The following is a 26,360-nucleotide window of genomic DNA, read 5'->3' as shown; positions in this document are numbered from 1 at the left end:
CTCTCTCTCTCTCTCTCTCTCTTTCTCTCTCCCTCTCTCTTTCTTTTTGTCTCTGTCTCTTCATGCATCTCTCTCTACACCCTTTTTACTTCTATCCCTGTCTATCGCTTCGTCCCTCTGTTTTTCTCCGTTCTTCTCTGAGAGAGTGTGCTTTATGCCGTGCTTCGAAATACAGTGTAAATCGCTACTACCACTGGCTGCACAATTAGGTAGGGCAATATTTACTATTTGCCAATATGGCGATAGCTTAACGTCCCCGTTAACCCTCTTCTCCTCCGTCAATTCCTTCTCCATACCAAAACTAGCAATGCCATACTATTGCCTCCACTATTGCTGCTGTAACACGCGATAACAATCCTCGGCCGTATGTTCGGTACAATCAGAGATTGTCCGGCCGAATCAAACGCACGATCTGCTCGCTTGAGCGAATCTTGCTTCTCTGAATACAGTATTTCCAATGATTCGTGTCTTAATGAAGCTTACTGTTCGAAACTATAACTCGACAAAGCTGAAGGAATTAGGTATACTCGTGAGAGTTAGTTCGTTAGAGAACGAAAATCCATTGTAAGTTATTTGGAAAGAGCGTATAATATAAACTACATAAATGATGAAATGTGTTGATTATGTCATTTGACTCGTTGAAAAAGTATATCTTCTGAATAGCCTGAAATCAATAAGCTAAAAAGAAAAAAAGAAAACGAAAGAAGGAAAAAAAGAGAAGAAAGAATAAGTTTTGTAGTTAAATATTTTTCAGTGAACACGACAACGAACAGCCCTGACTCCCGAAGCGATGCGTTCTTTCAAGCGAAACGATGCGAGCTTTTCGCTCTACAGCTTTTTGCGCCTCGACTACGTTTCTTTGCGCTTCGTTTTATACGTAGAATAAAGAAAAACAATTTTTCTAGTTCAGCGTACAAGGGAAATTTAGTAAAAGGATAGGAACAAAAATTGTGAACAGGATCATCGAACAAATCAAAAAATATTTCTTTCTTTTTACTCAAATTTCATCGTATCTTTGCATGTTATTAAATCAACGTAATGAAATCACAAAGATGATTCTTCCTGCCAATTAGAGAAAGGAAAAGCTAAAAATTACTCGAATGAAGTTGCTATATATAACCATACGTTTGATTCAAAGTCTTCGGTACGATTTAAGAAAGCTCTTTGATGCGGTTACAAACCTTACTAAGGTTTTTGAAGGCCGACGGGGTGGTATTGAAAAGAAAAGAGTGTAAAGCACGAAAAAAGGAGAAGGAATAAAGGACGGAAGAAAGGGGAAAACGAAATCTAGCGAAGACCGTTAGGCATTCCATATTTCCTTTGAAAGCATATTCCTTAGTGGCCGGTCTCCAAAGTGAGAAGAGGAAAGAAGATAAAGAAATAGCATCGAAGTAGGGAAAGGATGAAAAGACGAATGAGATGGGCCTAGCGTTAATTAAGACGCTGTGAGCTATCTTTTTTCCTCTCCTATACACATCAATATACATAGTTCGAGTAAGTAAGCCACAAGAAACGAGGAAGAGTTTTCCGGTGGTGTCAGAATTCGAACATTGCTTACCTCCGAGGAATAAGAATGACCGAGTCTACACTTTTGACGAAATCAGACGATAGTGGATGAGGAATTTGTATGCTCGATTTCGTCGTTTGCTTTCATCTTTAAAGCATGGAGATAGAAATACAAAAAGAGAGATAGAAAAAGAAACATGTTTTTCCGATATAACAAAGAAAATGTACAATTTCACGATGAATTTCAAAGTGTCCGAGTTCTTAAAGTGCACTCCGCACGATGTCACTCCTAGATAGAATGAGAATAGAGAAAGAGAGAGAGAAAGAGAGAGAGAGGGAGAAAGAGAGAAAGAGAAACAGAAAGAGAGAGATAAGGAGAGATGGAAAGAGCGAGGAACGAATAGAGAATATGTCATCAAACTTCGGTCGGAATAAGAAGTGACGAAGTCAAAGTTTCAAAATCTCTTTCGAGCAAGTGTCACGAGTTATATCATCTAGAAAGCTCGTTTGAGCAATATAAAACGAGTTTACAATAAAATAAATAAATGGCCAGACAATAGAGAATAATTAAAATGATATACTATTATGTAATTTGATTATAAACCAAAATAAAATTATTAATCTTATCAAGATATGTATTATCTATATATACATAGATATATGTACTTGAATATTCAGCATGCTCATCTTGTGAAAATCAGTTCTTCCTTAAATACGATATTTTGTATGTAGAAACAGTGTATGTAAGAAACTATGTATATGTACATTTCAACAAAGGAAGACACTGCAAGAACGAACTACTAAACAGAAGGAAAAAGATATTTTTAAACTATCCAATTAGAAAGAGAGAGAGAAAGAAGAAGAGAGACTCGATTAATATAATCCCAAACTCAACAGCGTACTGTTGATTAAAATCGAAAACTTTCTCACGGGTGTCACGAGCCTTAATCGATAAAACGTACATCTGTATAGTATATACGTATCTCTGTAGGTATATGTGCTAGCACAGTTCGGAGTAAGCAAATATACCCGAAAACTCAGACTCTGTTTAGATAACTAGGAGAAAGGTTAATATGGAAGGACAAGCCGAGAGATAGCGAGAGAGAAATCGGGTTGGCGAGGCGGTGAAGCAGAGTGTTAATTAAGACGCTCGGAGTTATCTCACGACGAACAAGATGCGACGAGGTTACTGGAAGCAGTCTACGTTTGCGTGAAAAAAAAAAAACAGAACGAAAAAGAAAAGTGAAAAGAGATGGAAGAATTGAATATTCGAAAGATTGATCTTGGCCATGCTCTCGTATGTACATATGTAAAGACATTCGTCCATATGCATGTACATTGTGTCATAGAGAGAAAAAGAAAGAAAGAGAATGGCATGGAAGCGAAGAGGTCTCTTCTCTCGACTGTCTCCTTGTAGAATGAGAGAGAGAGAGTCAGGTATAAAGAAAGAGCTTGAAGAATGTGCACTCAGCGTGATTGGTGCTGCGCGTTCGTTGGATAGTCGTGGATGAAGGCATGAAAACTTAAAATTTTCCACCAACGCACACGCGTATATTTTTCAACACGCATGCATTCTTCCTCTCTCTCACTCTCCTCCCTCTTTTTCTTTCTCTCTTTTTCTCTCTCTCTTTCTATCTATCTCTCACTCTCTCTCTCTTTCTCTCTCTCACTTTCTCTCTCTCTCTCTTTCTCTCTCTCACTTTCTCTCTCTCTCTTTGTTCGTTGACTCCATATATAACTTAACAGCGCAACTTCTTCACCTTACCTTTTATTTCGACTCTTTTCCTTTAAAAAAAATACTCCATTCAGGGTCGACGAACTCACCAGAAACTTGCGCCTTTTCCCCCGACACTCTCAAGAGCAATTAAAACAAGACGACGAATAAAAATGTCTAGGATAGAGGCTGTTAAATAATCGCACATGAAATTGTTCGAATTATTTGTGAGACATGATTCTTTTACTTTTACACGGTTTCGGATTCACGGATTATTCACATGGATTTACAAGTGAAGATTAAAACTCTTGTAATTTTATGCAAAGATATGGAAACGCCTTGGAGTTACGAAAGTATGCGTATTCGGATTTCGCGAAATCGTAGAGTTATTCGAGAGTGACGGCGGTATATGGTTAAGAGGGTGACTTTTGACGAGAGAAACTACTACTCTCCCTGGATATCTTCATTATAAATATTTACGAACCGAGGATTCTCCTGTTCAAAGCTGGAAATGCGCGTATTATGCGGATTCGTTGAATCGAAAAGTATTTCTCTTAGGACGATTTTGTGAGAAAGGATAGGCATTGGAAAATAAAACGATTATATAAACAGTACATCATTCCATTTATTTATAATATAAAACAAATAACAAGGATTTATCAATATAATGGAATTAAAAAGATATAATGAATAATCCAAAATCCATTATTATTGTTCTTACAATAATCGACAAAATTACTTCACGCATGTAAGTTTTCTTTAATTAATATTAAAAGACATTTGAAGATACGAGAACAACAGAAGAAGCTCCCGGCAGAACATAAGAAGACGTTTTGATTTTGGTACCACTGTTGATATTAGATCCTACACTGGCAGTATAAATAAGTAGTTGTTCGGGAATATTCAACCATGTTCTGGCATCAACTTGAACATCGGAATTCGAGAAATTGATCAACAGAACAATCGTTGATCCTAGAAATCTACGTACAACGCCCAAAACTTTCTCGGTAACAAGAATACTTTCGAGAGATCCGCTCTCGATAATAGGCGTTCTCTTGAGCGCTATCATATCCTGGAAAACCTTATAGTGGGAGATAAGACTATTTTTCTGTATGTCCAAGTTTAAGGTCTTATAGTTACTATTCACGGGTAACCAAGTTTTGTTACTCGTAGAGAAACCAGCACTCGTACTGTTGTCCCATTGGAATGGTGTCCTTTCTGGATCTCTCGATTTAAAATAATATCTATCTGGACCCGCTTGACAACCTGCTGGATCGACTGTCTCTTCGTAAGTGAAATCTCTATCCAGCATACCAATTTCGTCGCCATTATAAACGACAGAAACACCAGGTAGAATCATAGACAGCATGTTCAATTGATCAGCTCGTTGTTTTCCGTATCTACTAGCAGCTCGATGGTTGTCATGATTTCCGACTACCCAATTGGCAACCGTGTCTTTTGAAGGAAGATTATTCATCCAACGATCGATAAGACGTTTGAAATCGGAAGCTGAGGATTGATTATTAAGTTCTGCCATGAACATAAAGTTAAATGGTACGGTAGAACCGGCGTTGTAGTATTTTACTGTAAGATCAAAATCTGCGTAAGCTTCAGTAAGAAGCATCTTGTAATTGCCTTTGATCTTATTAGAGTGTTCATCGAGTAACTTTCTCCAGCTTGAAAGTACGGTATACGTCTCGTTCTGATTTTTGGTGTAGATATGATTGAGAGTATCGTAGTCATCCGGTGGCAAATCAGGACGATTAGCTGATGGCTCATCCAGGAATCTGGAATCCTCGAACATATGGTTAATCGCATCGATACGAAATCCCTCGACTCCGCGATCCATCCAAAACGAAAAAACATTCTTCATCTCTTGATCCAAATCCTTGTTACGGTAGTTAAGATCTGGCTGACCAACAGCGAATTGATGTAAGTAATACTGTTCTCGTTGCTTATTCCATTCCCATGCCGAACCTCCAAAAGCGGAGAGCCAATTGTTGGGTGGTTGCCTTGTACCATTAACGTATGTTGCATTTCGCCAAATATAATAGTCATCGTACGGCTTGATCTTTTGTATACTCTTTTTAAACCACGGGTGCTCGTGTGAGCTATGATTTGGCACAAAATCAAGTATTACCTTAAGACCGAGTGACTTTGCTTTTGCCACAAGTCTGTCAAAATCGTCCAGAGTACCATATTCTGGATTGACGTCTGTGAAATTAGAAATATCGTAACCGAAATCAACTTGAGGGCTGGTATAAATCGGCGATAACCAAAGAGCATCAGCATCAATATCTGCGATATGCTCCAATTTGCTGGTAATACCGTTCAAATCGCCGATACCGTCGCCATTGCTATCTTTAAAGCTTCTAGGATAAATCTGATAAATTAAGCTATTCTTGTACCAGTCGTTGTTCGCAGCCGAAGGTGACAACGAAAGGCAAAGCCCTAATAACACGACTTTTGTAACCGTTCCCCACATTTTCGATTACTGATTATACTCAATGATCGTTTGATTATTTATAGTAAACGACCCGATGAAAAAATATATCAAGTAGGTAGGCATATATAAGTGTTATCAGTTATAATGAAAATAAGATATTGATAAATCAAGTGAAGTATTTATTCGCGATATATTATTTACAAAACTTTATTGAAAGTATTTGATGTACGATTACAAATGAAAAATCTTGATTGTTTATCTACTGTGATAAATCTACGCGTACTGAAGATCGTTAACGTATGGATAACAAAATATCAGTTATCTACCTTTATCGTTTCACTTTGTAATCTATCAATATTGCAGTTTATGTTCGGCTCGTTATTCTAATTCTTTTACAATTTGTCGAAATACACCAATCATAAATTCTCTTGTTAGTTTATAGATGGTCTTTATAACGATCGCTGGTACCAAAGGAAGTTGTGCAAAGCGATAAAGGAAATCTAACATCTTCAAAGTTTTTTCTTTGTTTAAAATAAAATAGAATCCAAATACTGAATTCAACTCTCGCTCAAATGAAAGGATATCTCTTTTGACAATGAAATGCAAAAATAAATTATATACTTTTATTAATTGTCATGCACCAATAAATGAAGACAACAAGAAGAACCCTAATAAAGTAGAGGAATTCTGGGATCTCCTGGACGATGAAATGTCTAAAATTCCAAAATCAAATGTAGTGATATTACTTGGAGATTTCAATGCCCAAATAGAAAGAGAGAGAATTCATAGACCAATAGTGAGAAAATATGCTGCACATCAAAGAACAAACAGAAATGAGATGAGATGATTACTTTTATACTATTTATAAAATTGCTTACTATTCATAAAAACTTTCAATTGAAGTTAATGTCAACTTTCTTCAGGAAATTGCCAAGAAGAGCTAAAACATGAATTTCTCCAAATCCAATGCTAGGTGAATTTCAACTAGATCATGTAACTATATCCAAAAGAAACATGAAGGAAATCATGAATGTCAAGGTAGTAAGAAGCAAAGAATTTGATTCCGATCACTATTTGTCTAAAATCAAACTCGAATTCTTACGCAACAGAAATCACAGAAGAGAGGAAAAAATAAATAAGTGCAACACAAATAGACTCCAAATTACGCAAGAAACTTTGGAAATATTTCAGGAAGGAATAAAAGTAACTCATCATGGGAAGTGGCAAGATTTATCTAAAGAAATAACGAATGCAGCTCAGAAAATATTTTGACTAGCCAAGCATAGAAAAAAACCTTGGTGGAATCAAATATGTGAAGACGCATTACAGGAGAGAACAAAACAATGGAAAAAGTGGAAATGCTCGGGAAGACTGAACATCATGACCAATTCAAATAACAAAGGAAAGACACTGCTAGAATAATAAGGGGAGTCAAAAGATCTTTCAAAAAATCACAACTTATTGACATGCAAGACAACTTTGTTAAAAATAATTCTCGAAACTTCTATCAGACTTTTAAGAGTCAATTAAAGGGGTATCAAGCGTCTAGCATATGCTTCAAAGATGAAAATGGTAAACTTGGCCTAAGTAATGCTGAGAACTGTGAAATACTTACGAAGCACTTTGATCAACTTTTAAACTGCCCTGAACCAAAACATAAGTTGCAATTCTCTGAAACAACTGAAAATCTGGAAGAAGATATACCACCCAATGCTGAAGAAATTAAAGAAGCAATTAACAATCTAAAAAATAATAAAGCTAATGGAAAAGACTCTATAACAGCTGAACTTTTAAAATGATCTCAATCAAAAATCATTGAACAGCTGCAGTTAATCTTTGAAGATATTTGGAGAACAGAGAAGTTTCCAGAAGAATGGAAAGTAGCTCTAATTCACCCATTACATAAAAAAGGGGACAAACAGAACGTTGATAACTATAGAGGCATCTCTTTTCTGCAAACTGCATACAAGGTAATCTCAAAAATATTGCTGAATAGAATAGAAACAACACTTGACAAGCAACTGGGCGAGTATCAAGCTGGATTTCGAAAAGGTAGATCTTGTTCAGAACAAATATTTAACTTAAAATCCATAATTCGCCATAAGATACTGAATTCAAAGGACATAGTTGTAACTTTTATAGATTTTAAAAAGGCATTTGACTCAGTTGATAGAGAAACCATAGATAAAACAATACGTGAATTTGGAGTTAAAAATAAATTGACAAACTTAATACGAGAAACACTTACTGATACGATTTCAAAAGTAAAATTTATGGGTGAGATATCTAAACCTATTGAGATAAATACAGATGTAAGGCAAGGTGATGGTTTATCATCTCTTCTGTTCAACTGTGTTCTAGAAAAAATTGTCAGAATTTGGAATGTAAAGCTAAAAGAACATAACATTTCGCCAGTAACTTTGGGGATAAAAAATAAAGGTATTGAAATAAGTTGCTTAGCATTTGCAAACGATTTTGCTATAGTGTCAGACAACCTAAAAAGTGCAACAACACAAATCAATCTTTTGGAAGGAATAGCCAACAAAGCAGGTTTGAAAATCTCCGTAGAAAAAACTAAATTTATTACAAACATCAAGAACGCTCCAAAATTTTTGACTATAGATATTGGTCCAATGGAAAAAGTAAAGAAATTCAAATACCTGGTAGAAATAATTCAAGAAAATAGTTTAGAAAAATCTGCAGTAGAAGAAAGGATACGCAAGATGGAAAAGGCGTATAGTATCACTAAGAATTTTTATAACAAACAGTGTTTATCTAAAAATCTTAAAATAAGGCACTGCATTACAGTAGTAAAACCGGAATGCTTATACGCGAATGAATGCTTGGTACTAAATTATAGATTAGATAAACTGGAAGTGCTGGAAAGGAGAATCATGAGGAAAATTTTATATCCAGTGAAAACAACAGAAGTATGGAAATTAAGATCTAATAATGAAATATACAGGAACATAGAAAGCATAACAGGAACGATAAGGAAAAGAAGACTGCAATTTTTTGGCCATATTTACAGAATGGATGATTCCAGATTAACAAAAAGAATACTCATGTACCTTTGGGAGAAAAAGACAACTAGCTGGATTCAAGAGGTAAAGAAAGATCTAGAAAGAAATAATATAAGTGAAGAAGAAACTATAGACAGAGAGATTTTTAGAAAGAGGATATTAAGCATGGAAGGATTCTAAGGAAGATTGAAGAAGAAACCTGGTGCGAAGTGGTGTGAGGACAGAAAGAAATAGCATAGTGAAAAGATGAAGTAATATTGGAGGAAACGGAAGAGAAAACAGTTAAATGTGAAGAAATTAGCACGTGGTCAATTGTAACATCATTGTGTAGATATGTAGAATGCTCCATACGAACCATAGAATACCGTGAGCCTTCTACGCCATTTGAAAAACTATAAACATCGAGCTTGCGCACCTTCTCGTGTGTTCAAAACGTTTACGAGCGTTGACTTCTCATAATCTTACGAGACGAAACATAATTCAAAGCATTGTCATTAATGCCTATGATTCTGCTGTAAATTATTTATGTTAATATGATTCGAGCTACGCATAAAATCTACCAGGCAATCGTTCCTATCCATGACAACGATCTCTCTCTCTTCCTCTCCTGCTTACGTACTCTCGTAGTATGCGAGCAAAAGGGAACAAACATACGTAGCAGAGAAAAGATGGTTGATCATGTTTTCTCTATCTTTCTCTCTCTATCTCTCTCTCTCTCTCTTTTCCTTTTGTCTCTGTCTCTTTATACGTCTCTACATCTCACAACGTTTTTCTCTCCATCCCTATCTATTGTTTCGTCTCTCTGCTTTTCTATATGCCTCTCTAAAGAAGTGTAATTTATGCCGTTCGTCGAAATACAGTATAAATCGATATCACCACTTACTGCACAATTAAATAGTACAATGTTTACTATTTGCCAATTTGGGAATGAAGATTAAAAAACCTGTAATTTTGTGCTAAGATATGGAAACGCCTTGGACAAAAGTATGCGTATTCGGATTTCGCGAAATCGTAGAGTTATTCGAGAGTGACGGCGGTATATGGTTAAGAGGGTGACTTTTGACGAGAGAAACTACTACTTTCCCTGGATATCTTCATTATAAATATTTACGAACCGAGGATTCTCCTGTTCAAAGCTGGAAATGCGCGTATTATGCGGATTCGTTGAATCGAAAAGTATTTCTCTTAGGACGATTTTGTGAGAAAGGATAGGCATTGGAAAATAAAACGATTATATAAACAGTACATCATTCCATTTATTTATAATATAAAACAAATAACAAAGATTTATCAATATAATGGAATTAAAAAGATATAATGAATAATCCAAAATCCATTATTATTGTTCTTACAATAATCAACAAAATTACTTCACGCATGTAAGTTTTCTTTAATTAATATTAAAAGACATTTGAAGATACGAGAACAACAGAAGAAGCTCCCGGCAGAACATAAGAAGACGTTTTGATTTTGGTACCACTGTTGATATTAGATCCTACACTGGCAGTATAAATAAGTAGTTGTTCGGGAATATTCAACCATGTTCTGGCATCAACTTGAACATCGGAATTCGAGAAATTGATCAACAGAACAATCGTTGATCCTAGAAATCTACGTACAACGCCCAAAACTTTCTCGGTAACAAGAATACTTTCGAGAGATCCGCTCTCGATAATAGGCGTTCTCTTGAGCGCTATCATATCCTGGAAAACCTTATAGTGGGAGATAAGACTATTTTTCTGTATGTCCAAGTTTAAGGTCTTATAGTTACTATTCACGGGTAACCAAGTTTTGTTACTCGTAGAGAAACCAGCACTCGTACTGTTGTCCCATTGGAATGGTGTCCTTTCTGGATCTCTCGATTTAAGATAGTATCTATCTGGACCCGCTTGACAACCTGCTGGATCGACTGTCTCTTCGTAAGTGAAATCTCTATCCAGCATACCAATTTCGTCGCCATTATAAACGACAGAAACACCAGGTAGAATCATAGACAGCATGTTCAACTGATCAGCTCGTTGTTTTCCATATCTACTAGCAGCTCGATGGTTGTCATGATTTCCGACTACCCAATTGGCAACCGTGTCTTTTGAAGGAAGATTATTCATCCAACGATCGATAAAACGTTTGAAATCGGGAGCTGAGGATTGATTATTAAGTTCTGCCATGAACATAAAGTTGAATGGTACGGTAGAACCGGCGTTGTAGTATTTTACTGTAAGATCAAAATCTGCGTAAGCTTCAGTAAGAAGCATCTTGTAATCGCCTTTGATCTTATTAGAGTGTTCATCGAGTAACTTTCTCCAGCTTGAAAGTACAGTGTACGTCTCGTTCAGATTTTTGGTGTAGATATGATCGAGACTATCGTAGTCATCCGGTGGCAAATCAGGACGATTAGCTGATGGCTCATCCAGAAATCTGGTATCCTCGAACATAAAGTTAATCGCATCGATACGAAATCCTTCGACTCCGCGATCCATCCAAAACGAAAAAACGTTCTTCATTTCTTGATCCAAATCTTTGTTACGGTAGTTAAGATCTGGCTGACCAGCAACGAATTGATGTAAGTAATACTGTTCTCGTTGGTTATTCCATTCCCATGCCGAACCTCCAAAAGCGGAGAGCCAATTGTTGGGTGGTTGCCTTGTACCATTAACGTATGTTGCATTTCGCCAAATATAATAGTCATCGTACGGCTTGATCTTTTGTATGCTCTTTTTAAACCACGGGTGCTCGTGTGAGCTATGATTTGGCACATAATCAAGTATTACCTTAAGACCGAGTGACTTTGATTTTGCCACAAGTCTGTCAAAATCGTCCAGAGTACCATATTCTGGATTGACATCTGTGAAATTAGAAATATCGTAACCAAAATCAGCTTGAGGGCTGGTATAAATCGGCGATAACCAAAGAGCATCAACACCAATATCTGCGATATGCTCCAATTTGCTGGTAATACCGTTCAAATCGCCGATACCGTCGCCATTGCTATCTTTAAAGCTTCTAGGATAGATCTGATAAATTAAGCTATTCTTGTACCAGTCGTTGTTCGCAGCCGAAGGTGACAACGAAAGGCAAAGCCCTAATAACACGATTTTCGTGACCGTTCCCCACATTATCGATTACTGATCATACTCAATGATTGTTTGATTATTTATAGTAAACGACCCGATGAAAAAATTTATCAAGTAGGTAGGCATATATAAGTGTTATCATTTATAATGAAAATAAGATATCGATAAATCAAGTGAAGTATTCGCGATATTATTTACAAAACTTTGATGTACATTTACAAATGAAAAATCTTGATTGTTTATCAACTGTGATAAATCTACGCGTACTGAAGATCGTTAACGTATGGATAACCAAATGTCAGTTATCTACCTTTATCGTTTCACTTTGTAATCTATCAATATTGCAGTTTATGTTCGGCTCGTTATTCTAATTCTTTTACAATTTGTCGAAATACATCAATCATAAATTCTCTTGTTAGTTTATAAATGGTCTTTATAACGATCGCTGGTACCAAAAGAAGTTGTGCAAAGCGATAAATGAAATCTAACATCTTCAAAGTTTTTTCTTTGGTTAAAATAAAATATAGTCCAAATACACTGCAAATACAATGCAGTCGTAACATCATTGTGTAGAAATGTACGATGTTCCATACGAACCATAAAATACCGTGAGCTTCCTACGCCATTTGAAAGACTGTAAACATCGTGCTTGCGCACCTTCTCGCGTGTTCAAAACGTTTACGAGCGTTGGCCTCTCATAATCGCTATCGTTGTTATAACTAATTATACGTGGGGTTGGATCGACTTCGACTTGCACCACACCGCTTATTCCTTACTTATTTTTGAAAGTGCGTAGAAGGAAATGAACATTGTGCTTTCACGAAGCCAACGGTTGGCAAAAGAGTAAATCTTAATACTATTTTGCACTTATTCATACCTTTTTGCGAATAATATCTAACTAAGATCTTACTGAAATTCTTCTTTTAAACTAAGTGTTATCATTAAGGTTAAAAATATTGTTTAACTTGATCTTAGAACAAATTTAAATTTCTTCTAGCAGTATAACATTTCAAGGAATTTTATTTATTAATAGTATATATATAAGAATTGAAGAAAATTAATAGGAAAGAAATATAATTCTCTTATTTTCTCACTTTTTTTTGTCAGCGAACTTGATCTTCTGAAGGAATATCGATTTGTTCGCGCGATACCGACGGCCAAAGACAAAGCTTTAAGTTAACATTCACGGCGTTCCCTTGATATTCAAGAGAATGAGAAAGCTTCTCACGATGGGTGATAGCTTCGAAAGAGCAGCAGAATAAGAGGGAGAGAGAGGATTTAGAGACGACAGGGGTGTCTAGCAGGGTGTCGGCATAGCCGATGTAACAAGGCCACCTTATGTCAGCCACCCTTGGCGCGATGGGGTAGTCAAACAAACCCCTCGCAGTTTACGGTCGTAATTAACTTCCCAGGTTATTAGCCCTCGTTCACGGAAGTAACGCGCTACTATCCAACGTTTCGTTGCTCTTCTCAACTTCTCTCTCTTTCCCTCATTTCCCTTACTCTTTCTCTGTCTTTCTTTCTTTCTATCTTAGATTATTTAGAAACAGGTTTTACGTAAATTATCCAAAAGAAATTCAAAGAACCTATCATATGTACACATCCCCTAAATAACAATTATTTCGCAAACTATATATAGTCTTTGAAAATTATTGGAAATAGTTCGAGGATATTAACGCATTAAAGAGAGATAGAGATAGAGATAGAGATAGAGATAGAGATAGAGATAAAGATAGAGATAGAGAGAGAAAGAGAGAGAGAGAGAAAGAGAGAGAGAGAACAATTGCGAGACTGGAAATTTTGAAGTTACCACAAACGAGAGAGACATTAGCGATGTCAAATGCAAAGTGCTCCTGATACTGCAAATTAATTAGCCTAACAAGTTTATTCGAGTCGCCACGGTTTGATCGCTAATTAATTCTCGAACGATAAACGTTCTCGAGTGAATTATTGTGATCAATAGGCTTTTGATATAGAGTGCCCTTTAAATGTTTATTTAAAATGCATGTCAATACTCTGACATCAAAGTATTTTATCGGGTTCAAGGGAACTTATCGAAGGTAAAATGTAATTACGTTTAAGCAATAATATAAAAAACGTTTTACGTACGTAGAAACTAAAATAAATCAATACACGCAAAATAAAACGTACGGGCTACATGTCATGAATATCGGATAACCAAATGAATGATGTGATAAACGTCACGATAAATCCAAAAGTAATTCTCTCGTTTATATCTTCGCATGTTACGCACGCTTTACACACGAAACACGAAATACATTAGCGATGCATTGATATTACTGAGACACGAGCACACGCTTGCATAACATTTGCGAATAAATCAAGGGAGAATTTAAGGGTAGCTATATTTCCATCGAAAAAGACTAAGAAAGTAAGAACGAAAAGAACAGTGAGAAGAATCAGAAAGGAGATACAAGTACAAGTGGTAAAGTAAAACGAAGGAAGCTCTTGGAAAATAAAGGACAACATTCTTTATTTATAAGCTATCCGGTGAAAAATATTTCATGAGGCTCTCAGGATTCCCTCAAATTTCAATTGCTACCACTATTGCATCATCTTTTGTCATTTATCATGGCAAAATTCGCCACTTACCAAAATGAATCTTAAAATAAGAAAATGATAATGAATATAATACATAGTTATTTTTCATGCATCATAACTTTATGAAGCATAATGTAAGTTCTCTCTCTCTCTCTCTCTCCCTCTCTCTCTCTCGCTCTCTGTCAATCTCTTTTTTTCACAGTGTAAAATACTTTTTTATTTTCTAATGATCTTATGAGAGGAAAGCGAAGAAATATCATATTAATAAAATCACGCATCGTTGACTGCCATCGAATGATCATTTTCCTAACATTTATGCCCGAAAAACAATATGTTTAAGCTTTAAAAGTAATTCAAAGTATTTCAACGTAACATCGTTATCAAAGGTCTTTAACCTTCTAATGGACTTATTTCTGAGAAGTATTAGAAGAACGAAAGAGAGAACGAAATACGGACTAACTTGTCGAAAAGTCGGAAAATTATATAATCTCTCACTTCGATTTGCTCGGAAACAAGCAAAAGGGAAGATTCTTAGCGACGATGGCGCGTACGCTCGCGGCGTTGCCTCTTCACTTTCGAGTCTCCACCTTGCGACGAACGTTTCGTAGGCACGCGTAATTAAAATAATTAGTAGGAATAATCTCAGAGTCGTAATAGCGTGTAGCACTGGAGGAAGAGTACGCTGGAAGAAGGAAGTCGACTGAGGTTAAGTTAAGAGTTCTAGAACTAGGAAGTACAAGGCGGATAAGGTAAGGGTGACCATAATTAAAATGCACCAATGTTAACCAAGCCGACATACCAATGGTACTCTAATCCTATCCGCAAGAGTTACTTTCTAGGACGTACGCATGCATTTGGTATCATTTAAAAAAGTATCTAAACGTTTCCTACCTTTTACGTTTTAAATACATATTTAAAAATTTTTCCATTTTCTCTTCCTTCTTCCTCTCTTGTTCTTTCTCTTTTACCGTTCTTACATTCCAACATGGGTTACCCTGAAATGACAAATTCTACCTACATTCGCGAGATATTAATTAATTTGAAAAAATCACACTTTCGAATAAGCTCGTCCACTTGACGAATCGGTCGAGTTTATTTAAATGTTCCTCAGTTTGATCGCGGATTGACTCACGTTAATTGTAACTCTACCTTCTTCGTCGTTCATTCTATATACTCGAGTTCGAATTTCTTTGTGCATACCGATACACGGACGTGCAGGCACACATCTATACTCTCACACAGTGGAAGACTCGTTACTCGTTACCATTAATTTTCGAGGGTTCCTTCCGCGGACGATCTCGAAAGCCACATTGAGTTCAACAAGGAGCACTTACTGATTAATTAAATCGCGATAAAAGAGGAAAGCCAGGCTTCTCCTGTGATATAGGACACACTTTAAATAACGCTGCCGGCGTTAAATAACGTCGCATTCTTTTTAAGCGCAGCCGTATTCATTCGTTTGTTTCATAGTAGTAGTAGTAGTAAACGTAACGACTGTTCGTTGTACAAATTGGAGAATCCTTAATGGAGCGAGCAATTAGTGATACGTTCGTTCATATGACATTCTCATGTGGTCCGTCGTACATACAAGCTTCTGATGACATCTGGACCTTGGAGTCTTTTCCTTTTTCTCTTTTTAAGAGATTACCGATCGATATATCGACAAAATGTCAACTTCTATTTCTCTGCAATAGGAAGACGCGAAGGAAATGTGGCTCGTGATACGATCGAAACCAAATATATTGAGTGCATAGCGTACGTCACGTAGCGACCTTCTGTCATCTGATGGTAGTCTACCAAAGAATATCTGGATAATATACATTGGATGAATATTTGCGTTTGTCGTTACGAGTTTAAATCAAAATTCAATCTTGAATAACCAAAAAATAAGATAACCAACGAATATTAGTTTATTTACAAAAATGGAAACTTATTACATAAATATTTTTGTATTTTTCTTATTCAACTCTCTTATCTTAATAGATAATGGCGGCGTTGTTTCTTAGCCGATAAACAGCACTAAGATAAAGGCAATAATAAAAAAAGATAAAAAAGATGGTTTAATAGCAAGATTAAACTTATCTGCTACCACTTACTTTCTACTAGTCACGTAGTGCTTGCGATATTCTAACTACAAATACAAATAAACGTGTTTTAAAGAATGTAAAAGAAAAGGAACAGAAATATTCAGTAATGTCTTTGAAGGAAACTAAGAGACCAGGACCACATCAATCTCGTTTTCTCGAATTACGCGAATAAAAATAATCCCCTCGATGGAAGAATGTAATTAACGACGAACTTTTTCAAATCCTGCAATTACCTAATTTGAATCTCACATTCGAGAACGACGACAATCTATTCGAAAGCACATCCTCTTCCTGCTACTCCATTCGTCTCGGAGAATCAGTGCGTTCAACTCTTCTAACGAGGACTCTCAGCAAGCTTTTCAACGAAGATCGCACGAATCAGAGAAATCGATGTGAAATTCCAAAGAGAAGTCTTTCTCCTTTTAATCAAAATGCGAATGACGTATAAAGTCGAATAATAGTGCAGTACGCAGGAGAAAAAAAAAGAAAAAAAATGGAAAGGGAACTTGAGAAGGATAGATTTTAGATCGGTAACAAATAACGGAATAGAGAATCTTGAAATGTTAGAATGTCTGGAGAATGAAATGGTCATGGATTTCGATACGTAATACAATAAGAAGAAACAATGGAACATAATAGTAAGAGAAAGACAGTACTATCAAGTGTAATGACCTTTCTTTCTTTCTCTTTCTGTTTCTCTTTTTCTCCTTTTGTACTCGTAGAAACGAAAACGATGCGTTAAAGTATAGTCGCGATATTTAAAGCTCAGAGTAATTCCAGTAACGAGAAACAATGAGAGCTGAAGGTTTGGGCTTTTCGAGAACTGACGTCCATAATAAGAAACATAAAAGACAAGAGAGAAAAAGAAAGAGAGAAAGAGATAGAGAAAAAGAGAAAAAGAGAAAGAGAAAAAGAGAAAGAGAAAAAGAGAAAGAAAAAGAGAAAATGAGAAAGAGAGAAAGAGATAGAAAAAGACTTTACGACTTCTCACCAGAAATCTGTCTTGTACATCGTCTTGACATTGAATGAAATTAATAAAATTCCAAACTATTCTTCGAAATTACCACCTCGTACGTATATCTTCCTCCTTTTTTCTTTCTCGTTCTTTTTCCTTTAACACAAAAGAAAACTCGATTGAATTTTTCACGTCTCATTGTATTGCTATTGCGAATTCCATCGCACTTTTCCAACTGTTGAAACGCATACAAACGAGAATCTTTTCTCTAGCGACGATTGAAGCGAATTTTGTTCACTCGACCATGTCGAATGTAATACATGCATACGTACACATGTATGTACATACATACATACATCCATTGAAATTCACTACCTCTTTTTAATTAGTCCGTGTAATTAAGCGTCCTCGTTCGACCAATATCAGAGTGTACTCGTAATACGAAACAGTAGGAGTTAGTTCGCATCGTATCAATTTCTATCTGTCGCTCGTTTTAACATATCCCTCTATTTCTCTCTCGCTAGTTTAAAACTTTTTTCTACTCTTCGAATTTTACTATGTTATCGATGTTAAGCAAAGAACATTTCTTTAGGTATACTTTAACGACTAATCAACCTCGTACTCGACAAATTAACTTGGCCAAACGAGTCTCAATGTTTATACAAAGCGTCAATCCCTATCAACCGTTACTATAAATTAAACTGCCAAAGGTTAGAATTTATGAAATCTAACACTTCACTAGTATATCTAAGAAACGTCATTGCTTACTCGCCTTTAAGGCCGGTTTCCTTCAGAAAACAAACCTTGGGACTAGTAAAGGAACTGTTATTAATTTAATGGAAGACAATGCAGACGAGAGAGAAAGAGAGAGAGAGAGAGAGAGAGAGAGAAAGAGAAAGACAAACAGACAAACAGACAGAGGTTAAATATAATTATAATATTCCGAATAGTATAGAAGCAGGCTGTAAAGTGGCCAGAAGGAAGGTAATTGCATACGCAAACTACATTACGTAGTTTACAACACTTGCTTTAATTCCAATGGAACATTAAGAGAAGACATCCTACTTTATCTCTATCTCTATTCTTCTCTCTTACTTCCATTGCCTCTATCCAAATCGCAATCATGTTTACCGATTGTACGTTACAGGATAACCATTTATCTTGTCTTTCGAATTTTTCCTTAAAATCACTAAATATTTTATGTAATCCAATCCGCTGAAAACCGCAATAATGAACAACACTAATTCGAGTTCTAACTTGAATTGAAGAATAAAGTTTACCTGTAACTTAAACCCTTTTTACCCAACAAAAGTTTTCATTTATGGTGTAAATGAAACGAACAAATTTCCCGAAATCGATAAGAATAATAAGAGCAATATCAGAAAATCTTGTTAGCGTTCGAAAAACCTCGTAATGAAAGGCAACATCTGGTCCATTTGAAAGTCGAAATTCATCTTTCTATCTTTGCGATCAGATTGTCCTAATTTCCGGTAAAGTGAGAAGCAAAAGTCCTGACGATTGAATAACAATGTAAGTTACTTTTATCAAAGAAAAGAAAACTACAAATAAGTTTCAGAAAAATTTATTTTCCCTTTCTGATATCTTCGAACGATCTCCTTTAATAAAATTAGGACAGATTCATACTGTAGGAGTTAATAGAGAAAATCTCGTTAACAAGAGAACTATCGTTCATCGTGTTCGATCAAATTAACGATAAACTGTAGATATTTCCTGACGTACCGCAAAACGTGCTACGATAATGTTAAAGAAAATGAAGTGAGATGAGGGCCCATCGTCAGGCGTAAAGAGCTCGATTTAGCTTCAAGTAATTGTCCCATTTACACGATAATGAAGTATAGAAAAGAGATCTCCTGTCTTTCAAGCGAATCGATCGATCCTAGTCAGGATATCCGAGATGGAGAATTTTTCTCGATAAAAACGTGCACCGTAAAAAACCGTAGCTCAACCTCAAACTTCGGATAAATTATTATATTTAATTAATCGCGGTTACGTTCAACGGAGAAATTTTCTTTTCCTATTTTTTTTTTTTTTTGTACTTGTCGAGCAACCGCCACTTTAGGTAGCAATGCCTCTGTCATTGTTCCTACGTATAAATCACACACCTTTGGCGTGACTGGAATATAAATCAAAAGCTAGCCGCGGAACCACAGTCTCGACGCAGATTCTACGCGCGTACCTTTGCGTTAGGGTTGCCATGAGGCGTTGGCTACACTATGGTTCCGCAAAATTTGCATTTCCCTGAAAGAGAATGAGAGGAAAAACACAAGTGCTTCTGCACTGATAGTACTTTTATTTTTCTACTTTTATTAGTATTCAAGTTGTTTACATCTCGCCATAGAGTGCAACTTATTTCTCTTATCTTCTCTTCGATTACTACGAACTCATACCGACAACGCTATTAAAAAGAAAAGAACGTGTTAGAAATTTTCTTTTGATTTTTTTATTTAATATATATGAAGAAAAAAAGAAAAACTATACTAGCAAAGTATTAACAAGAATTTTACCAAACGATGATAGTATTAAATGTATATTGATAGATAAATTATATTACTTGGACTTTGTGGAAAACATTTAAAATTTATTAATCTGTTCGTTGATTTCTTTTTTAAATACTTTCTTTCTTCATCTTATAAATATTAAAGAATACGAACAATTATTATACCTTCATAATATTATATTTTTTCTTTGAGAACATATGTAAGTAGATATACATGTATACAATGGTAGTATAGTAAGTTCGATAACATCGCGTTCCACTTTTTTAAAAGCAAGAAGAAACGATGGCGAAAGTTCTCCTAGAGAAACTTCTCCCAAAACACGAACTCGCATATGTACCTACCAACTCGAATTGGCACGTCATCCTGTTACGAAGGAGAAATACAGAGTTTCTCGCTATAGAACGACCATTGCGATGTCCCCTGAAACCGAACAATCCGATCTCGTGGTAGAGATTACTGAATTAGGAGAATTTCTAAACTGAATTACAACAGAGGAGAAGGAAGACATAAAGGAGAAGAAGAAGATATAAGGAAAAAAAAGACGATTTCTATATACAAAATTTCAATTTCCAACGAAGCTGAAATATCGTCATATTATCTCTCGTTTTCCTGCTTCTGACATTTTCTGATAAGAATTCCGAAATACGATCACTAGCGATCTGTATTTTTCAATTATAGACGAATCTATTGATTATTGATTATTCTGAAAATTCTTCTTTTCGCAAAGATCTTTTATTACGTACAGATTCACTTTTCATTCTGATATACTTAAGTGTACATCTAATTGACTAACGAATCGATTAAGTTTGACTCTACTAAAGCTAATTATTACGAATAAGCTGGTGGTAAATGAACAACGTTGTAAAGTACATGTATATCCCTTCTTGTTATCAACGATACTGTCGTTATCAGCGAAATTAATCCTTACATAGAACCACGTCGACTTCGTCTGATACATTTATATACATACATACATGCATATATATATATATATATATATATATATATATATACACATATATAGGTACGTGAGCATCGTCGTTAGCCAGCGGGTGGTAAAGACTTGAATACAAATTAATTAACGCGAGAGACGCCAAAGATACCAAGCCTTTGACTCTTCATTTCGTTTTCCTTTTTCTTTCCTTTATTTCTTTGCACCAAGGACTTCAGATTTTATAACCTGAAAATACCATTATTGTGAAAGCACGCTCCAAAAACGGCACGAACAAAACTTTTCACATTACTATTTCCTTGAAACAATGATTCTAATCTGCAATGCAGAAAGTTGAAAGAAAAAGAGAAAAAGAAAGAGAAAATAATGGAAAAAGGACAAATAGTTATCGCTCTTGGTATCTGAGAAAACATTAATTGCTGATAAACTGAAAGACTTATTGCGAGACTTATCGATTATCTTGTTAAGATTTTTTTGAAAAAATCATAGATGAGTTCCTTTCATTGTTTTTATACTAATCTTTTAATAAAAAAAAATATAAGAACAATAATTATTATGATACGAGCATAATTAGAAAAAAATTTCATTACTTTGACTTGATAAATTTAACTCTAATTCGTTTCTGATATCTAGACTTGTTCTGATATGCATACACATTTCTTCCATCATTCTTTTCTTCGTTCTAACATCTCTGCAATGAAACAATTTTCAAAAGCAAAGATCAGAGAGAAAAATAAAGAAAGACGAAAGAATAGCAAAGATAACAGCTCAGGAATATATTTCCTAGTACATAATTTAAAACCATCGCTGACAGCGGGTTCATTCTAGTGAATGACGCGCGCACATACGACGATGACTTCCCTATACGTCGCATCAAATGAAGCTTAAAATTGTCGCAAAAGAAGAAGACCACATGCTTGCTTCAACGATCAAGGAAAAATGTATTTCATGGGTATTTGAGAATTTCGTTAGAATAACAAGCGAGAAAAGGATATCCTATACATGCGTACGTGTATGCGAACGTGTGTGTAGAGAAAAAGAGATTAGCCACAAATGATTCCATCGTCCATAAAGCTTTTGTAAGAATTGATATCATTTTTATTCGTATTTATTGTAAAATAAAATTGATATTAATAAATTTAAATTAAAAAAGAAAATCTATCTGAACAAAAATCATCTAAAAGAAATCACCATTTAAAGGGTAGAGCAACGAGTAGTGGTACTATACATATATTATATATCACGTCTTTTTCACAGATTTTTGTAAACTTAGACCAACTCAAAGGCAACCTAAATCGATTGAAAGAAGGGTCTGTTATCTTTTTAGCTTGCGTATTTCTTAGCTAACGAGTTAACTCAGCTAAGAGCGACGAATTGTAAATGAGTTTGAAATTCGAATAAAAAGCATCTTGTTCATTGCATCGCTTCGAAGCAGCCCTTCTTTTTTTCTTTTTCGCATACATTTTCCTATACCTTTTTGAGAGCATTAGGATATTGATGAAAAAAAATGGCACGAGCTAGTAGACCGCGTGAAGAAGGAAGAATTCGTTCCATTTCAGATTTGGGTTGCGATAAATACGGACGTGACCGTATTCTTCCCCTCCCGCCTCTCTCTCTCTCTCTCTCTCTCTCTATTTCTTTCTTTATCTCCATTTTCTCTCTCTCTCTCTCTCTCTCTTTCTCTCTCTCTCTCTCTCTCTCTCTCTCTGTCTCTTTCTCTCTTTCCACTCGGAGCTAATGTACGTAGGTTGTTACATCGTGGTGGTTATCTTCATAGCAAACGACTACCCCTGAGGACCCCCCGCGGAAGCTCTTTCAAAAAAGCTCCCACGTCACTCCCTTCTAGATGTTCTGCTCGTCTAACTCAACTCGTCCATTCTCTCTCTCTCTCTCTCTCTCTCTCTCTCTCTCTTTCTCTCTCTCTCTCTCTTTCACACTTATGTATATGTATATACACACATATCTTGACTCTCTGTCATCTTTTTAACCTCAAGACTTTTCACAAAAACACCCGGTCGTCTCTTTTGTGCCCATCAACTGCAAGCTCATCCGCGGAAACTGTCCGATTTTCTTCACGATAACGTGTCTTCATCGAGGGGTTTCGTCGCGCTGCTAGCTTCTCCATCGCTTTTCTTCATCGCTATTGTATTCATCCTTATCATCATCTTCGCGGAAACGTAAATCGCTATTCTTTGCGAAAATTTGAGACTTTGTCGTGAAAAACTTATATATATGGATTTTAAAGAATACAGAATGAGAATACGTTTAGTTAGAGCAGATAACTCAATTAATCAAGGAGTTAGTATTATAATAGTTGTATTGTCATTCAAAAGGTTGATTAACTTTAACGATAATACATCACCAATCCTATAATGCATAATTTTTTTTTTTAGAAATTTGTAAAAAAAAAATATTATATATAGCTATTTAGTAAATATTAAAGCGGATGGATAATAGTATTGAAAATAATAATATAGTTAATAAAAGAATAATTATATTATCCTAATTATTTGTACAAAATTTAATGAAGTAATAAATTGTTGCATATATGTTACATTAATAATTCGAACATTATATTGACATACAGATATTATATTTACATACAAATATTATATTAATATACTGACACGCTGACCTATATTTAATTCTATAAAAAAAACTAGACGTGGCTCGAGGTTGCGACAGAAAGCTTCTTCTTTCGTAATCACACTCGTTCGATTTTGCACAATTCCAAATATTCGCTAATCTATATAATTTTCTGAAATCGGACTTGGTGACGTGACTATAATAAAGTGTTTTTTCACGATATCTTATACTCGTGCGAGCACACAACAACTGTTTTCTTCCATGAATACAGAAATGAAAAAATCTTATCGTGATCTTTCAGGAAAAATATCATTGAAACAAGAAACTGTTAAACCGCAAATTAAAAGCCATTTTAAAAATAAGGAATACTGTAAGTGAATGTGTCAAGCAGATCGAGGAAAGATTTTTGATTTTGATTTACACCGAGTATGAAAAATGATTTCAATCTTCAAGTGGGGACCTGTATCTATAGCCCATCTCCCTCGATGAAACAAGATGCTATCAGAAAAGTTTTTTAATGTATTGGAAAGTTCCGTGAACAACGTGACTCGAAGGTGGTTGACAAACAGTAACGTAATCATTTCATAACGTCTTTCGAATACCTTCCTTATTCTTGAAAACTTTATTTAAGATTCTTCAATTAAATTTTTCTTCATTTATTTCACATGAAGAAAAATTACTCTCTCTCTCTCTCTCTCTCTCTCTCTTTCTCTCTCTCTCTCTCTCTCTTTCTCTCTCTCTCTCTCTCTTTCTCTCTCTCTCTCTCTCTCTCTTTCTCTCTCTCTTTCTCTTTTCATAGCTCGATTAATTTTATCTATCAAAGGAATTGCTCATGTGTGATACACTAACTGTGTTTACATCATAAGATAAGAAATGTTAATATATCCGAAACACATGTCAACGGAAAGAAAATGTAACACAAAAAGCTACTACTACTTGGAAACTCGATGAAAAAGATCGACGTTCCCTGTTTCGAACCTTGAAGGACAAAAACCATCTTTAAGAAGCTATAAGATGCAGGAAAATTTATCGTCCATGAAGAAAAACGAACGCAAGAAGGTTTTCTCGATCGTTTTGAAACTTGACTTGAACTTGAAAGGTTTTCCGGGAATACTCAAGAAAGATGTCTTTTGGTGTGTTGCACTATAAAATCGTTCGTGGTCATGCGTAATCCAGCGAGATTGCAGGACCTTCTTGGATTTACATGAGAGAAGAAGAGCAAAAGATAAAGATAAAAGATGGAAATGGGGAAAAGAAGACGGTCAAGCATCAAGTTGAACGTTTCTGCTTTTACAAGCAGATTGGATCCTCTTGGAAGAACTTCACGCTTGAAAGAAGCCACATCTTCGAATAAGGATGAGAGTATCAGTTTTCTGAAGCGTCTTACATATCCAATTGATACCCCTTAAAACATCGACTGTCGAGTCAATTTCGCACAAATCGATCTGTAAAGTCGTTTATCATTTTCTTTGTAATGATGATATAAAAAAGATTCGCTATTATATTTTTTACAATATACTATGAAAATTTCATGTCCCATAGTATACTACAGCTCAAAGAAGAATTCGAGACGTTCACAAAACGGCGCAGTTAAATGCGCTGACTCTAGGAAACGATCGATCCAACGTGTGCTACGGCCTTGGACTAGATTAAAAAAGTGCCGCTCGATAAGCATTATTGTAAATACCAACAGAAAAAGTAACGATTTCGTATTATCGATAGAGATATCGCGTTTATCGGATACCAGAATTTTCAATGCGATTTTCCTATGAGAACCAAACAAATATTGTTTTTTTTTTTTTTTAATAATATTCTACGATAGTGAATTTCTCTCTTGATAGCAAATACATCAAGTGAATAAGCTGAAAAATTTATCAATACTTCGCAATTTGATAAAAATCCAAAGAAATGCTAGGAGATAAGAAAAAATCTGCACATAAGTTATCGATAAATATTTAATTATTATAATGTTAAAGTTAATCTATTGTGATTTGATTAGATAAATCTTCCGAAAGAAAAATATTATCGTTCTATCTACCTCCATTTAAATTAAATCGCTTAGATTTTTAAATAATGCGCATATATGCCCGTACTCGTATTTCAGATGAAGAGTCATATTTAATTTCTTCATATCCAGATAAAATTATCATCATATTTTACCATTCTCAAATTAATAATAATAAAGGAAACATAAAAATGAAAGAAAATAGGAAAATGGATCTCAATGAACGAGTTTGTATGCATAATGTTGAAAACGACGATGTTAATACATTAACATGAATTTTATGTAAGTAGGTTAAGTAGGCGACCTGATAACAGTGCACTTTTTAATAACCGGGTGTTTTGGGTTTTTAATAACGGGTGTTGTGGGTTTTTAAGGTGCCGCTCCTGATGTCCCATCAAGAAGTAGCCTTCGTCAATGTTATAAGAATTTATTAATTCTTGTAAAAAAAAAAAGATATTATAATTATATCAAACGACCTAGAAACTTGGCACAATATTCGTAAGGAAAATGTCCAAACAATATTTACGGCACTTCCTATTGGTATTCGACACCGAATCGTACGATAAATAATTGACGTATTGATTTTCGATATCGTCTAGAAATATTCGTGGGAGGATATAGGTATGTACATATATAGATATACGGGCGTTACGTGCCTCTCCTGTAAAACGTAGACGTTGTGTAAGTACACACTCATGAATGTAATGTTTAAATTTTTTAAAATTCTCATTTTGATAATTCGATTGGTTTATTACCGACTCGTCAAGAGTACTATAGAGCTATAGTATATATAGCTACTATTTATAAAAAGGATAAAAACAGGTAATCCTCGTGAGAGTTTTTCCTTGTTTTATACCGTCTCCTCATCGACATATGCTACTTTAAAAGCATCGTTCGAACTTCACTTTACACGATATTAAACTGCGGTCAT

At 35.2% G+C, this 26,360-nt stretch overlaps 2 protein-coding genes and 1 pseudogene across 5 annotated transcripts in view; 1 reads left to right on the top strand and 2 right to left on the bottom strand.

Annotated features, from left to right (window-relative positions):
• LOC118445485 (uncharacterized) overlaps positions 1–26,360 on the top strand; it is a 114,070-nt gene that overhangs the window by 77,154 nt on the left and 10,556 nt on the right. The gene's annotated exons all lie outside the window — the stretch shown is intronic.
• Positions 3,821–5,728, bottom strand: LOC118445525 (maltase 1 pseudogene; annotated as a pseudogene).
• On the bottom strand, positions 9,921–11,832 carry LOC118445519 (maltase 1-like). The gene has a single exon (XM_035875126.2). It carries the CDS (start codon positions 11,803–11,805, stop codon positions 10,090–10,092), a length of 1,716 nt encoding a protein of 571 aa, XP_035731019.2. The 5' UTR covers positions 11,806–11,832; the 3' UTR covers positions 9,921–10,089.

This window comes from Vespa mandarinia, chromosome 2 (genome assembly GCF_050613455.1).
Source record: "Vespa mandarinia isolate Hongniang chromosome 2, ASM5061345v1, whole genome shotgun sequence".
NCBI lineage: Eukaryota > Metazoa > Arthropoda > Insecta > Hymenoptera > Vespidae > Vespa > Vespa mandarinia.
The sequence above is the reverse complement of the archived record's forward strand: the minus strand, read 5'-3'. Positions and strand labels throughout refer to the sequence as shown.

Bases quoted from the DNA above. Each gene is read 5' to 3' on its own strand.
- LOC118445519 (XM_035875126.2), bottom strand. From the start codon at position 11,805: ATGTGGGGAACGGTCACGAAAATCGTGTTATTAGGGCTTTGCCTTTCG.